Here is a 17,363-nt window from a genome sequence, read left to right on the forward strand (position 1 = left end):
CTGGCTCGTAGTAGGGACTCGATAAACGCCATCGTTATCAATGCTGCTGCTGATGGCATGCTCTGCTCTCAAGAAGGTAAAGATCATATTGTTTCAGTTGAGTCCACATGTCAAAAGAAACATCAGGTGCCTTTCCATCTGTGGAGACTTGTCTCAGTTTTATGTGAAACCAGCCACATGATACTAGACTGAGTTTTGGAGATAACTGCAGTTATATTGGCTGCCTAGAAGATCTCGTTGGCATGCATTTCTACTAGAGGAAAGAACTTTGTTGTAAAATAGATCTTCTGTTCTTATTCCACTTGGATAAGCATTAAAATCCTTTTTTTCTTTTTTTCTCAGCCTGGAAGCATCAAAATTTTTAATGTTTCCTTCATTAATTAGAGAACTGGTTTGTTTCTGGTGAGTTCTAAGTGCCAGGTTATAAACAACTTCAGTCAGTATCTGCTGAACGCATAAAAGTTGAATCAGTAAGATTATTTGCAACAATCATACATTATTGTGAATCGATAGTCCCTTCCCCCAAACTAAAACCATACTTACCATGTCATATGCTTTCTGGTACGTTTCAAAGTAGAGGAATTGGGAACTAGGAAAGATTATTTTTGGATTCAACTCTGCTTAGTCTTCAAAAAAAGTAAATAAAACAAGGCACTTGGTTCTGCAGAATAAGCAATTGGGTTTAAGTTTTCTTTCTTAAATAAACCACTTGGCATTCTGTGTTGAACTAGTTCAAAAGTTCAAACAAGTTGATATAAATATCTTAAGTTCTCATTCTTTTCTGGATATAGCTAAACCTTTTTTTTAAACAAAGTATTTTGAAGGGAATAATTTAAAGAAATATTTTAAACAGAAGTATTACTGATTTTTGAAGAAGAGTTCAGCTTCAGGTCTGCTAGGAGTATCTTTCCTGGTGTCTCTTGTTCCTGTGTGAATCCAAACTAAATATCACGGTGAGAAAAGAAACACACTAAGGACTCTGATTTCAACAAGCTTGCGTGGTCTGATGGAAAGACTTCAAAATTAGTTAGAACCCTAGCTTTACCACTTTAGGCAAGGTAATTAGCATTTCTGGGCCTGATGTACCCCATCTGCACAACTGTGAAACTACTACTTTCTTTAAGGGCTGTTGTGACGATGATGTTCATAAAATGCCTAGGCTGGGTATCTGGCACATAGCAGGGGCTAAATAATATTTCTCATCCCCATCTCTGGCATCGTAATTGAAATTTTACCAGTGGTTTGAGATTGCTTCTCTTTTATCAGAATTCTTTGTAAGTGGTAGTGAATTTGGCTTTCAATTCAAGGAATAGAGAAGAAAACTTCAAAATATAACATTTTGTTGATTCAGAGTAATTCAGGCAAAGTTTTTACCTATTAATTCTTGGAATTTAGAATATTTTCGGAGAATGGGAGCATGGCACTGTATAGAAGTTAGATTACCAAAATGTTATCTACTACTTTCTGCTTTAATGAATGGATAGCTTTGAAATGTTGGCATTCCAAATATTATAGGATAATATACTGTGTCAACTATTTTGGAAAAGGGCTGTTACCTTAATATTTTAAAATCCCCTTGTCATTTTTTCCCCTATTGATATCTTAGAGCTATTTTTTAGAAAGTTACCAACTCCTGGCTGACTGATCACAAATAATTGCTAGAATCTGAATTAATGAAATTTTAACTATTATTAATTATCTTAAAATTTGAAATCATGTTTCCAAAGTAAGAGTTGTATTCTAATTCTGATGTATCTTAGCCATGAAAAAAAGAAATTATTCTTTCTTCTTGTACCTTTGTAAAGATATATATATATATATATATATATATATATATATATATATATTTTATTTATTTTTGGGACAGAGAGAGACAGAGCATGAACGGGGGAGGGGCAGAGAGAGAGGGAGACACAGAATCGGAAACAGGCTCCAGGCTCCGAGCCATCAGCCCAGAGCCTGACGCGGGGCTCGAACTCACGGACCGCGAGATCGTGACCTGGCTGAAGTCAGACGCTTAACCGACTGCGCCACCCAGGCGCCCCGATATATTTTTTTTAATATATGAAATTTATTGTCAAATTGGTTTCCATACAACACCCAGTGCTCATCCCAAAAGGTGCCCTCCTCAATACCCATCACCCACCCTCCCCTCCCTCCCACCCCCCATCAACCCTCAGTTTGTTCTCAGTTTTTAACAGTCTCTTATGTTTTGGCTCTCTCCCACTCTAACCTCTTTTTTTTTTTTTTTTCCTTCCCCTCCCCCATGGGTTTCTGTTAAGTTTCTTAGGATCCACATAAGAGTGAAACCATATGGTATCTGTCTTTCTCTGTATGGCTTATTTCACTTAGCATCACACTCTCCAGTTCCATCCACGTTGCTACAAAAGGCCATATTTCATTCTTTCTCATTGCCACGTCGTATTCCATTGTGTATATAAACCACAATTTCTTTATCCATTCATCAGTTGATGGACATTTAGGCTCTTTCCATAATTTGGCTATTGTTGAGAGTGCTGCTATAAACATTGGGGTACAAGTGCCCCTATGCATCAGTACTCCTGTATCCCTTGGGTAAATTCCTAGCAGTGCTATTGCTGGGTCATAGGGTAGGTCTATTTTTAATTTTCTGAGGAACCTCCACACTGCTTTCCAGAGCGGCTGCACCAGTTTGCATTCCCACCAACCAACAGTGCAAGAGGGTTCCCGTTTCTCCACATCCTCGCCAGCATCTATAGTCTCCTGATTTGTTCATTTTGGCCACTCTGACTGGCGTGAGGTGATACCTGAGTGTGGTTTTGATTTGTATTTCCCTGGTAAGGAGTGACGTTGAACATCTTTTCATGTGCCTGTTGGCCATCCGGATGTCTTCTTTAGAGAAGTGTCTTTTCATGTTTTCTGCCCATTTCTTCACTGGGTTATTTGTTTTTTTGGGTGTGGAGTTTGGTGAGCTCTTTATAGATTTTGGATACTAGCCCTTTGTCCGATATGTCATTTGCAAATATCTTTTCCCATTCCGTTGGTTGCCTTTTAGTTTTGTTGGTTGTTTCCTTTGCTGTGCAGAAGCTTTTTATCTTCATAAGGTCTCAGTAATTCACTTTTGCTTTTAATTCCCTTGCCTTTGGGGATGTGTCGAGTAAGAGATTGCTACGGCTGAGGTCAGAGAGGTCTTTTCCTGCTTTCTCCTCTAAGGTTTTGATGGTTTCCTGTCTCACATTCAGGTCCTTTATCCATTTTGAGTTTATTTTTGTGAATGGTGTGAGAAAGTGGTCTAGTTTCAACCTTCTGCATGTTGCTGTCCAGTTCTCCCAGCACCATTTGTTCAAGAGACTGTCTTTTTTCCATTGGATGTTCTTTCCTGCTTTGTCAAAGATGAGTTGGCCATACGTTTGTGGGTCTAGTTCTGGGGTTTCTATTCTATTCCATTGGTCTATGTGTCTGTTTTTGTGCCAATACCATGCTGTCTTGATGATGACAGCTTTGTAGTAGAGGTTAAAGTCTGGGATTGTGATGCCTCCTGCTTTGGTCTTTTTCTTCAAAATTCCTTTGGCTATTCGGGGCCTTTTGTGGTTCCATATGAATTTTAGGATTGCTTGTTCTAGTTTCGAGAAAAATGCTTGTGCAATTTTGATTGGGATTGCATTGAATGTGTAGATAGCTTTAGGTAGTATTGACATTTACCTTTGTCAAGATATTTTGATGTCCTAGGATCGTCTACAACAAATACCTACATGGACATTGCATTCTCGTTTTTCTTCAGTTTCTCTCTCCTGTATTATCACTTTCTCTACATTTTAACCTTGAATGGTTTATTATTTCCAATTATTTATTTATTTACCTATCTATTTTTTAAGAATTTTTTTTAATGTTTATTTTTGACAAAGAGACAGAGCGCAAGTAGGGCAGGGACAGAGAGAGAGGGAGACACAGAATCCAAAGCAGGCTCCAAGCTCTGAGCTGACAGCTCAATGTGCGGCTCGAACCCACAAACCATGAGATCATGGCCTGAGCAGAAGTCGGACACTTAACCTACTGAGCCACCCATGTACCCCTCCAATTTTTTATTCTTAATAATCTTGTGATGGTAGTAATGACTGAAGACAGGGGAAATATGGTAAATAGGATCTAAGTGTTTTTTTTTTTTTTTTTTTTTTTTTTTTTTTTTTTTTTTTTTTATTCTTTTTAGGGTATTGGGAAGACAGCCTCAGCATTTCTCTCAAGGAATTTTTTTTTTTTTAATTTTTTTTTTCAACGTTTATTTATTTTTGGGACAGAGAGAGACAGAGCATGAACGGGGGAGGGGCAGAGAGAGAGGGAGACACAGAATCGGAAACAGGCTCCAGGCTCTGAGCCATCAGCCCAGAGCCCGACGCGGGGCTCGAACTCACGGACCGCGAGATCATGACCTGGCTGAAGTCGGACGCATGGAATTTTTTAATGTTACTATTTATGTTAATCTTTCTCTTAAGAACAATTAGATCATTTAAGGAATTTGCCTCTGGCTACTAAGTAATGACTGGAGCTAAGAAAGAAAAAAGTTGGGATAACTGATCAAAAGTAAACATTCTTGCTTGTTTTGAATTATATGCAGAAATAAGAATCTCCCACAATCCTCTCGTTTTTAATTTATTTTTAATTATTGTTTCTTTCATTTTCTTTCAGAACTCTTGATGTTTCAGTGAGCTTTAATGGAGGAAAATCTGTTATCTCAAGCTCATTGATAGTCACAGCCACAGAATGTGTAAGTAAAAAGTTGCATAAAGTTACTTTTTAAAAATGATTCCATCCAGAAATAATTTACAGATTCTGAGTGCTGTTGCATATTATAATAAGGAAGATGCCAACAATGACACTGGAGAGCACCACAAGGAAAAGTTTGTATAGAATTCATTCTAGATCCTGTTTTTTTCCTTTAGTCTCATTAAAAAGAGATTTTAAGATAGGATAAATTTTGTTCTGATATTCATAAATCTCAGAAGTCATTTAAAATCAAAATAAGGTAGGAGAATGATTTTCAACTGAAACATTTTTATTAAAACATTAATTATCAAAATGGAATAATTTTTTTGTGTGTGTTATGAAGGTTGGGTTATTGTGTCTAAGACATTGATCACGTTTTTGAAATTATGAGTGTGTTTTAATGGTGAGCTCATATTTTTGTCCCTTTTAAATGTTGGTGCTTTCTAACATGAGTAAATAATTTGATTTCAATAGTTTGCTGTATCTTAGTTTGAAACTCTATTTTAGTTGAGATGATTGATTTGTATTACCTAAGATGCAATAATGTCAAATGTAAACTTTGTTGTTAAGATAGTGTTTTCCTTGTAGATAATTTTTAGGGTTCATGGAAAGTTTTCATATTCAGTTGAACATGAAAACAGAAAGCACTAAAAGGGACTGATCACATGGCTATTATTTTTATGAGTATATTATCTTTGTAAAAAATGCAGTAATCAAAGCAAGAAACCCCAAATTCTTGCCCTTCAAAATACCAAAATTACAAACCAAAACATTTTCTCACATCTCATGGTTGCATGGGTTTATATTTTGATCTTCATTTTTTAAGAAATGTTTTTATTTTTATTTATTTTGAGAGAGAGGGGGAGAGAGAGCAGGAACGGGACAGAGACAGAGGGAGAGAATCCCAAGCAGGCTCCACGTTGCCAGGGCAGAGGACTTGAATCCACAAACCATGAGATTATGACCTGAACCTAAATCAGGAGTCAGATGCTTAACTGACTGAGCCACCTTGATGTCCCTTCCTTCAAAAAACAAAGTAACTCAATATTATCTGTATAGAGACAGTTGTCTTTCTCACTGTAAGAAAACATTGTAAGGAAAACAAACATCCATAAGGACCTTGGGCCACTACTAAATTTTCTGGATAGCTCTTTATCAACACCTGTCTCTGTTTGAAAATATCTAGGTTTTTTTTTCTCTCTTCATTTGCAATTCATGTTGCAATTTGCAAGTTTTCTTGTCTCTCAGGATGTGGTTAGATTACAAATTACGTAGTTTCTCAGTGATTAGCTCACTAAATGATACTCTTTCTCCGTCCTTCCTCTTATTCTGTTCCTCTAGCCATCTCTTCTCATCCTTGTATAGGATACAAAGACTTGTATCCCATAGGCACTCACAATTTTGGTGTGCAGGGAAGCTGAGGTTAAATGACTCATTTTCGAATTTACAAGTCATTGTACTTTTAAGGGAGTCTTCTAGGTCTTTCCGGTTCTCAGGAGAGCACATTGTGACTCAAGGTAGTTTAAGAGTAAGGTGATTTTAGAAAGAGTGACATTGGTTGTGTCAGAGATGGAGAGAGTGAAGGTGCAAGTTGTAATATTAAGTAAGGGATCAAAGTAATTTTTGTTGCAAACGTGAGATATGAATAAAGACTTGAGGAAGGTATGAACGTGAACCCTGAAGACCACCCAAGGGAAGAGTGTTTTATGCAGCAGGAGCAGCTAGAACAAAGCCTAAAGGGTCATTCTGTCTGACAAGTTTAAAGCAAAGCAAGGTGGCCAGTGGGCTGGAATGGAGGTATCCTGGGAGAGCAGGAGTCTCAAGAAGAGTAGGAGAGAATGGGGGGGGGGGGGAAGGGGACCGATTGGATAGGGTTTTGTAAGTCATATGAACGACGTGAGTTTTTCTTCTGAGTAAATTGGAGAGCCATTGTAAGGTGACATGATATGACTTAATACTTTGAAAGGATCATTCTGGCTACTGTGTATAAATAGATTTTGCAGAGAGGGGCAAATGTGGAAATACAGAGACTAATTCCTTGCCGAATTCAGTAATCTAGGAGAGGGGAGAATGGCTCCACTAAATGTGAGATGGTGAGAAGTGATTGGATTTGAATACATCTGTGTAAAGGTGGAATCTATGGGATGCCTAGACAGAGTAGGTGTGGGTGTGAGAGAAGGACATTCACAGTAATTCTTTTTTTTTATTTAAAAAAATTTTTTTAATGTTTATTTATTTTTGAGAGAGACAGAGACAGAGCTTGAGTGGGGGAGGGTCAGAGAGAGAGGGAGACACAGAATTGGAAGCAAGCTCCAGGCTCCGAGCTGTCAGCACAGAACCCGATGCGGGGCTCGAACCCACGGACGGTGAGATCATGACCTGAGCCAAAGTCGGATGCCCAACCTACTGAGCCACCCAAGCACCCCCACAATAATTCTAAGTGTTTTCATATGAGGGACTAGAAGAACATGCTGTCATCAGGTAGAGCAGTGTTTGGAAGAAGATGAGGACTTCTTTTGTTTTGGAAATGTTGAGTGAAAGATGTCTATACAGCCATTTCAGTGGAAATATCATAAAGCTGTTGAATATACAAGTCGGGAATTCCAGAGAGAGGTCTGGGTTGAAAGTACACATTTGGGCATTGTATAGAGTGAAGTAGTCAATGAAATTCCACATGATTTTTACTGAAAAAAAGAAAAAGAAAGTGACTTTCAGAGGTTAGAGCAAGAAGAGAAAGAGCACCAGAGAAAGGTTTTGTTTGTTTTAATTTGGAGAATAGTTGACATACAGTATTGTATTAGTTTCTGGCGTACAGCATGGCTGATTTGATATTTACGTACATTTCGAAATGGTGACCGCCGTAAGTGTAGTTACCATCTGTCACTATACAGAGTTGTTACCATATTACTGACTATGTTCCCTGTGCTGTACGTTATATCCCCGTGTTTCATGTGTTTTATAACTGGAAGATGGTACTTCTTAATCCCCTTCACCAGTTTCATCCATACCCCCAAACCCCTCCCCTTTGGCAACCACCAGTTTGTTTTTGAGAAAGGTTTTGTATTCATGGAGGAATCAGGATAAACTGGGTCCTGAAAGGAAAGCAGGACCTAGGCAAGAAGAAAGGAGGGAAAAGCCGATTACAGATGAAGAGAAAAATGAAATTGAGGGTGGATGTATTTGATTGGAGTGAAGATGGGAGGGAATCTTGAAAATAGAAAATTTAGACCAGATTATCAGTAGCCTCAAAGACGGAAACAACCAGGTGGAGTTTAGAGTTCATCCCATAGGCCTGTGGTTCCTAAACCCCAGTGCACAGAAGTCTGTGCTGAAATGAAAAAAGAAAAGAAAATGGATTATGTTTTTCATAATGCTAGATTTATTCAACTTGAAAGAATTATTTTATTCTGAAATTGTTCTTTCTGCCACTTTAATTTTGCAATATCCTTTAACTGAAGAAAGGATAACTGTAATAATTTGTTGGATCAGCCCTTCCTTCGTTTTTTATTCTCTCCTTCCCTCTCTCTTCCCTCCTGGCTCTCCTTTCTTCCTTGGAATGGGAGAAATATATAGCAATAAAGAAAAACTGCACTCAACAACATTAAACAGGTAAGGAAGACCTTATTCAAGGTTATTATAAGGGTGCCTGACTGGAGCATGTGACTCTTGATCTTGGGGTTGTGGGTTCAAGCCCCACATTGGGTATAGAGATTACTTAAAAAATAAAATCTTGGGGTGCCTGGGTGGCTCAGTCGGTTAAGCGTCCGACTTCGGCTCAGGTCATGATCTCACGGTTCGTGAGTTCGAGCCCCGCATCGGGCTCTGTGCTGACAGCTCAGAGCCTGGAGCCTGCTTCAGATTCTGTGTCTCCCTCTCTCTCTGGCCCTTCCCCTCTTGAGCTCTGTCTCTGTCTCTCTCAAAAATAAGTAAACATTAAAAAATAATAATAATAAAATAAAATAAAATCTTAAAAAAAAAAAGACTATTGCAATAGGGGAGAGATTGAACTCAACAGAGGCGGGACAAGGGAGTGGAAGGAATTGCAGGCCACCTGTATATGCTAACTGGTTTTACCCAAAATAGAAATAAACTTTCTCTTATTTTACTGACAGGGGGTAGTGTTAAAATTTGGAGCTAGGCACCCATGAAGTTAGGCTACTGCCCTTCCACAGAGACTGGGAAATAGGGTTACCATCTTGTTTGGTGAATACATTTCAAAGGGGTATCTCTCAGGTTGAGAGAGACCTTCCCCCTTGGATCTATAAAACTGGAAAGAGACTTAAATATATTTCAAAGAGGGAGAGAAAGATTTTGCAATTAGAAGTTTTCTTTTTTTTATTTTTTTTTTAAGCTATGAGCACAGTGCCAGACCATTCAATATTTATTCAATCAAGAATGCTAATTCAGCTGTATATAAACTAACAGGAGGAGACAGATATGCAAACGTATCAGGGCAATGGTGTTATACAACAGATAACACTGTTATCTGTGTGAAGTAGGTATTATTTTTTTTTCAATATATGAAATTTATTGTCAAATTGGTTTCCATACAACACCCAGTGCTCATCCCAAAAGGTGCCCTTCTCAGTACCCATCACCCACCCTCCCCTCCCTCCCACCCCTTGCAATTAGAAGTTTTCTAAAGTAGATTCTCTCAAAAAAAGGGAGGTCATGGCCCTATTGCAAGAGGAAACTTAATCTGAAGTTTAATCAAGATGAGGAAAATGTAAGCCTATGTTGGTCAATAGAATTAGTGAAGTGAATGAGAGAAGGAACAGTTTCAAGAAATGGGAAAACCAGGACACTTACTATATAAAGGAGCCGAAGGAAGATGGAACTCCAATATGAAAAGAAGGCAGCATTAAGTGCTTCAGAGAGGTGAAAGAGGAAAGGTCAGAGGGGTCACAGTTACCTTGATGCTTCAGTCTAGGTTGATGATGTATAGTTTTCTGTGGGAATTTTATTATTCCAGTAATTATTATAGGATAATAAATACTATAATTTTCATTATTGTATTGCTAATAATCATTGCATAATTCATTTTTCCTATTAGAATAGTCATTGTTTGTACTCAAACTCAAATACCTCTAGAGTGTGGCAGTGATATTATATAACATTTGTAGATGTGAAAAGTGAGACCATTGCCATGAGATGCTCCTGCTGATGTGTGCATTAAATCTCTTTTTCAAAACAGACTAGGAGAGTGGGTAAGATGATGATAAACACTCGGGTGTTGTATTAAGTGGTATTCAGTCTGTCAGGCATTTTCAGATATGATGAGATGCAGTTAGTAGTATTACTCATTCTAGGATTGATGCTTTTGGCTTTCACAGATATTTGAAAGCCAATGAAAATAAAACACCATTGCTTTGGCAATCGATTAATCCTCATAGAAATCCCACAAATAAGCAGCCCTTCTGTGTGCTCCCAGGGCATCCAGGCTCAGTTCTGTTAAGGCACTACGTCACTGAACTGTAATTTCCTGTTTACTTCTGGGCTTTTCTTACTTGTTTCGAGATATTGGCAGCAGGGCCTGTCTCACTCCCTGCCTTCCTCCCAGTGCCTGGTCCTTACACAGGGCTTGTGCTCCAAAATTATTTGTTTAAATGAATGGATGTAGATCTAGTTTACAAGTGGGAAAATGAAGCTTCGATTTATGAGATTTTAAAATTAGGGCCCAGGAGGGCTTGTATTTAGACAGTCATCTCTCTTTATCTATGTCAGAAGATCTCCTAAATGAGTCTCTGCTTAAAAGAAATAGTGAAAGGTATCTTCTTCCCCCTTTGAACCACTGTTCTTCTGACTCTTGACATAACAGTATCAAAAATGTTTCTTGAACACACAATGCCAGACACTGTGCTAAGCACTATACATGTGCTTATTTATACATTAAATACTTAAGTATTTAATACTTAAAACTTAAGAGGAGGCTCTTACTGTTACCTTAATCTTACAGATGAGGAACAGAGAGCCACCTCTTATCTCTCGTACACATATATGCAAACACATCAGAAGGTGCTTCTTCTATTAGGTAGACCCAACCCTCAGCAGGGGGTATGGCTTGATGAGAAAGAACATCGGTTGATTTTAGCTCTCACTGCCCCTGAGAGGGGGGGACATGGAGCCTGGAGGCTCTAAAGGTTAAATTATCTGCTCATATCAAGTAGGTGGCAGAATCACAATTGAATCCAAGTCTGTCTCTGCCCACCCTGGCCTGACCACTTGTGCAATCTGCCATTTGTAACTAGGTCCTAATTTGATTATATAAAACAGGGGTTGGCAACTTTTTTTTTTTCCTGTAAAAGGTACAGATAGTAATATTTACAGATAGTAAATATTTCAGGGTTTCAGGGCTACACAATTTCCATCACAGCTACTCAACTCTGCCATTCTAGCACAAAGGCATCTGTAAATACTATGTAAACAAATCCATGTGGCTGGTTCAACAAAGCTATGTACACTGAAATTTGAATTTTATGTAACATATTCTTTATTATATTATTATTTGAGAGGGAAATGGGGAGAGGGGCAGAGGGAGAGACACAGAGAGAGAGAATCCCAAGCAGGTGCCATACTAAGCGTGGAGCTCAATGGAGGGCTTGATCCCACAACCTGGGATCATGACCTGAGCTGAATCAAGAATTGGACAATCAACTGGCTGAGCCACCCAGGCGCCCCATAACGTTTTGTTTTTGTTTTTGTTTTAATTTCTTTGGCTATGTAGTAAGATAAAAGAAAAAAATCTTAACTTGCCAGGGGTCTTATGAAAACACATGAGCTGATTTGGCCTTTGGGACATAGTTTTGCTAATTCCTGATATCAAATGTTCCAAAAGAATCCAGAACATGAAATCATTACCCATTCTGTTACTGATTTTTCTTCCTGAACTCTAAATACATAGAAACAAAATTGTGGAGACCCATTTCCCCTTCTCTGAGTCTGTCTTGTTTTTGTTTTTTGTGTTTTGTGTTTGTTTGTTTGTTTGTTTTTTAATGTGGTTGCTGTGATAATTATTTTCTAGGTAGCTTACAACACTTTTGAAAATTTTTTGAGTGATTCCTTTCTCATAGTATTTTGCAAGTACAGTACTGACTGATTTGTTTAAAAAAATTTTTTATGCTTTTTTTTTTTTTTGAGACAGGACAGAGACAGAGTATGAATGGGGGAGGGGCAGAGAGAGAGGGAGACACAGAATCCAAAGCAGCCTCCAGGCTCTGAGTTGTCAGTACAGAGCCTGATGCGGGACTCGAACTCATGAGCAGTGAGATCATGACCTGAGCTGAAGTCGGACGCTTAACCAACTGAGCCACCCAAGCGCCTGTGACTGATTTGTTTTTATGCTTCTATGATTCTCTCAGCCAGAATTTCACTTACATTAGGCAGAGTGAACTTTTTGATTGGAAAACTTACTTTTAATCGAGAAAAGGAAATCAGATGCAGATGAAATTCAAAAACTTAGTGTGTCCAGGATGACTACAAAATATGTTCTTTCTACCCCACTGTCGAGCTCAAGGCTCTGGTATGTCCTCAGTTAACCCTTAAAAGAGTTTTTGGCTTCATAGCTGTAACCATCATCTGGGTAGTAAGTCTCAAACTGGATTCCTCAGCTAACTTGCACAACCTACTCTTCACAGACATGTGAGAATGCCATTTTTTCAAAACTATGGTTAGAAAGATTCAGTCCAACAAATGGCCAAAAGAAAGGTTATCCAACAAATGGACATTAATCCAACAGATGGCCAAGTCTCTCTGTATTAAAAGAACTACCCACTTTTGAGAAATTTGTGTTTCATACCCTCTCTTCAGCTTCTTCAGGTGCTACTAAATCCCCTCTACCTATGTTCCACCCAAAGTTGTCTTTCTCTTGTCCTTGCAGGAAGCCACTATTTCTACCATACTTTCTCCCTGCGCTTTCTTACTTCCTCAAAGTGGTCCTCTTAGAACTATAGACCAGGTTAGTCTCTACTTGTCTCTATCGTAGTTGCCTTCCTTGCTCAAACCTTGCTCAAGGTTTGTCTCTCCAACTAACCTGTGGGCTTCATGAAGACTTGTCCAACTTGGTAACTTGGCACCTACTTATTTAAAAAGTGGCTTGTAGTTTCTGCCTGTGACACAGATCTATGTGTCATCATGGCTAGTTTCATTTGTCTCCTAAGTCTGCAGTTTTCATCTTGCTGTCTGCTCTTAGGACTGAAGTCTATGTGTTTGACCTTTCCTTAATTTGTTTATAAAGCTATGTGAACAATGAAATTATTTCCCTTTCAAGATGAAGTCTTTCATGCTCTGATAATGGCTCTGGAAAATGAAAACAACAGAACTGGGAAAGCCTGAATTTGTATCCAGTTAAACTGAGCTAATTTCTGGGACGGGGGCATCCAGGGACTGTGTCATATACTTACGGCACTGATGGCAAGGTTGGGCCTATATTATATTCTTTGCTTCCTTTGACCTGCTTTCCATCATGCTCAGGTTAATATGATAAAGATTAGGTCTGTAGGTCTTTAGAAAGTGTGTATTTTTGGGGTACTGTGGGTGACTCAGTCGGTTAAGTGTCCAACTTCGGCTCAGGTCATGATCTCACTGTGAGTGAGTTTGAGCTGCGAGTCGGGCTCTGTGCTGACAGCTCAGAGCCTGGAGCCTGCTCAGATTCTTTGTCTCCCTCTCTCTCTGCTCCTCTCCCACTCATGCTCTATCTCTCTTGTCTCTCAAAAATAAATAAATGTTAAAAAAATTAAAAAGAAAAAGAAAGTGTGTATTTCTTTTTAATTTTATTGAAGGTGAATCTTTGGAGTCCGTGACATGATAATATTGTCATAATAAATATATATTTGTGTGTGGATGTGCATAGTGTCTTATTAATGTTCCTAATAGAGTTACTTTTTGGAGGAAAAATTAAGAATTTTCACTGCCTATCATGGTGAGCCCATCTACTGTATATTCTGTCAGTATGATTTTCTGAATTTCCTGCTAATGACACATTCATAGAAAGAAAAAAAAGACACCAATAAAATTTTAGCAGATTCGTATCTTCTGGTTGCATGTTCTTATTTCTGAACACAGAGTCTGAATTCTAAGAAAAGAGGAAACCAAATGTTCATAGAACCTTTTTGAAAACTGTATAGTACAGACAAATGGTGAGCCATTTCCATGAGTGCTGTGACTAGATCCTAATGTGGGAAAAGACTGGTAGGGAATGCTGTATTCATTCTGTACATAAACAGTCAGATGGGGAGTATCTTATATAAGACCTTATATTTGAAGGTAGAATCATGAATTTATGCATTTGACAGCATTTCTGCCATAGGATATCACATTTTTTCTATGTGTTTCTTTGACATTCTTTTCCTGTCATATTCCTGTTTGCCTAGATTTTAGAGCTTAGCGTAATCAAGGCTGTGGAGAGTCACATGATTTGTTCATGAATGTTAGAAGTCTGTGTAGAAAGATGTACTTTGAGTATTTCTTAGGTAGCCTGATGTGTGTTCTGAATTGTTTTCTTTGACTTTAGGAACAGAGAACTTAGATATTTGCCTGGAAAATTTCTGAAAAGTATTTATATTCTCTCTCTCTCTGTCACACATATGTACACACACACACACACACACACACACACACACACACACAGGAATTTCTATGTGCAAGACAGTGAGTGATTTAGATATTTTAGATATATTAATAACTAGATTTGAGGTTATATTTTCATTCTACCAGACTCCACATCAAGAAATTGCTACATGAGTCCATGTCTTTTTATTTCTTATATTTAGGTTAATTCTTTATGGTAAATATCATGTAGTTGCATCTTCTAGAGCCTTAAGAATGGTCATATAGTGAATGATAGAACTCGGTGAAGATAGTGTGTGCCTGTGTGAAGTTTCGAAAGTTATTTTTGTTGTCTTCTGTGAGAAAAGTTAAATAAAATGATCAAGATTCTAAGTGATACCTTGGTGGTGCCAGTTTTGGGTTCATTTGCAACCTAATAGCAGCTACAGAAATTTACCTCCTATGGTTGTTCCCTCTTCCTTTCAGATGCAAAATCAGAAATCAAAGGATAGCTTTAATTGTCATGTGTAGTTGAATCTTAATCTTCTGAAAGTTTCTGAAAGTGATGAATATTTTATGGTTTATGCTGCTCTGCGAATTAATTATTTTAAAAGTAGATTTATTAAAACTGAAAGGCTGCTAGTAATCGGTATCTATAAAAATTGATCTGTTTTGGGATAGCTTCCAAGCCGCTATACGCTCATCGTTTTTCCTTTTTCTTCCTTTGTGATAATAACTGGTGGTACAGGGAAATGATACACATGTCAAGATTTTTCTGATTAGCTGAACCAAGTGTATTTGGCTAGCACTTCTTGCCACTTGTTTTGAAAACTACCTTCTCTTCTCTTCTCAGTTATTTACATGTAACTGTCTACATAGTGATTATTATCTCTTTTGTGTGTATGGCATTATGTTTTGCACTTTAACATCCCACTATAAAATGTTCTGACTGAATACTACCACCGTTGTCACTGAAACATCAGAAAGTCTCTCAGCTTTGATCGATCCCATCAGTTCTCAGTGTGGATTGTAGGGAATCCTAAATTTAAATATTTAGATGTTTCAAATGTTATGAGAAAAACAATGGTTCTGTGCTGATGTAAGTTGAACTTCTTTACTGCAGTATTCAGATACTTAAAAGTATGTTAACATCCAGAATGATTTCCTACAAGAGAGAGATAATAGTAATGGCTTTTTTCACAAAGAGTTTCATGATTTGGGAACAACTGGCTTTCCTTGTTTTGTAGATTAGAAAACTGTCCCTGAGAAGTTAAACAACTTGCTTAAAATTAAAAGTCTAGACTAATACTTTTAATGCAGTGCCATTCCAAGACGGATACTGCCTGGGTCCCCCCACACCTTGCCACCCCTCTCGCTGTCAGCTCTTGTGATACAAGTAGCTCACTCTGACCTCTGGGCTTTGTACTTCTTATTGTTTTGAATGACAGGGACATGTATTTCTGAAAAACTGCCCATGAAGTTCCAAATTCCCACCTGGAGAGTGTATTGATTTATTTACATTTTTTTTCCTTCCCTGAATTCTTTCCAAGAAAGAAGGAAGGAAGAGAAGGAAAGGAAGAAAGAAGAAAGAAAGAAAGAAAGAAAAAGAAAGGGAAAGGAAAGCAAAGCCGAAAGGAAGGAAGGCAGGAGAAGGAAGGAAGGAAGGAAGGACGGAAGGAAGGAAGATAGGAAGAAATGAACAGGAAGGAAAGAGAAAGACACACATACCAAAAACACAAACATTATTACTGGGGCTACCCAGAGTAGGATTTTAGAGACATGCTTTGTCCCATTGGAACTTTATTCCCCACACTAAACATTCAGTAAATATGAGTCTTTCGCCATCAGTGGCTTTTGCAGCCTAGTTTTTAGAGTTCATTTTCTTAATGCCAAGCTCATAATTTTAAATGCCAAGCATGGGATGTACATGGTAAGTAGGTTGGATGTAACCCCATGGCTTTCTAGAGCTCCTAACGAATAGTGGCAGAAAAGAGAAATTAAAGAAATCAGTTTATCAAAAGTAACAAACAGGGGGTGCCTAGGTGGCTCAGTCGTTAGGCATATGACTTTGGCTCAGGTCATGATCTTGCAGTCTGGTCTGTGAGTTCGAGCCCCTCGTGGGGCTCTGTGCTGACAGCTCAGAGCCTGGAGCCTGCTTCGGATTCTGTGTCTTCCCTCTCTCCTCTGCCCCTCCCAAGCTCACAACGCTCTGTCCCTCCCCCCCTCTCAAAAATAAATAAAACATTTTTAAAAAAACTAAAAAAAAAAATTAAAATAACTTATGATAAATGTTAAAGATGGAAGTACAGAAGAACTATGAATTGTGGTAATAAAGAGAGATGTTGTCTATCTTTTCTTTTTTTAGAAAATTTTATTAGTTGATGGAACACTTTGTTTTTGTTTGTTTTTCAGATTTTTATTTAAGTTATAGTTAGTTAACATATAGTGTAATATTAGTTTCAGGAGTAGAATTCAATGTTCATCACTTACGTACAATTACCCAGTGTTCATCATAACAATTGCCCTCCTTAATACCCACCCATCCAGCCCATCTCCCACCCACCTCCCCATCCATCAACCCTCAGGTTTATTCTCTATTGTTAAGAGTCTCTTATGGTTTATTTCAAGGAGGGGCATTTTCTACCCAGAGGGTGCAAGACAGGCTTCCTGGGGAAGTGACTTAAGCTGAGCACTGTAGGATGAGTAGGTGGTGGGTTACAGGAAGGGGATTGGAGGCAGAGGTAAGAGCAGGTTCCGTAGGGCTGGAGGATCTTGGCATTAGGAAGCGAGCAGACACCAGTGTGGTTTCTTGAGTGGTTAGTGCTTGAGCTGTGGTGAGAAATCTTCTGATATGTGAGTGCAGAGGTTGCTTTCTTGCACTGAGCATATGAACCGTTTGCCAACAAGAACCATTGTTGTTGGTTTCTCATTTGCTTGGTGATTTTTGATATTCCTCTTGCCCTGGCATTTAAATACATAATGCAAGTAGTTTTCTGTCATCAAAAAGTCTGGGAAAATGCTGCATACATTCTGCCTAGAAGTAATCATGCTTGCAATCAAAATAATCCATTCCCAGAGAC

At 38.3% G+C, this 17,363-nt stretch overlaps 1 protein-coding gene across 1 annotated transcript in view; it reads left to right on the plus strand.

Annotated features, from left to right (window-relative positions):
* The window catches only part of ANTXR2 (ANTXR cell adhesion molecule 2), a 114,163-nt gene that overhangs the window by 16,428 nt on the left and 80,372 nt on the right, over window positions 1-17,363 (plus strand). The window contains 1 exon segment of the mRNA XM_030313609.1: window positions 4,663-4,741. Coding sequence (XP_030169469.1) covers window positions 4,663-4,741 — 79 coding nt within the window.

This window comes from Lynx canadensis, chromosome B1, assembly GCF_007474595.2.
Source record: "Lynx canadensis isolate LIC74 chromosome B1, mLynCan4.pri.v2, whole genome shotgun sequence".
In the NCBI taxonomy this organism is placed as follows: domain Eukaryota; kingdom Metazoa; phylum Chordata; class Mammalia; order Carnivora; family Felidae; genus Lynx; species Lynx canadensis.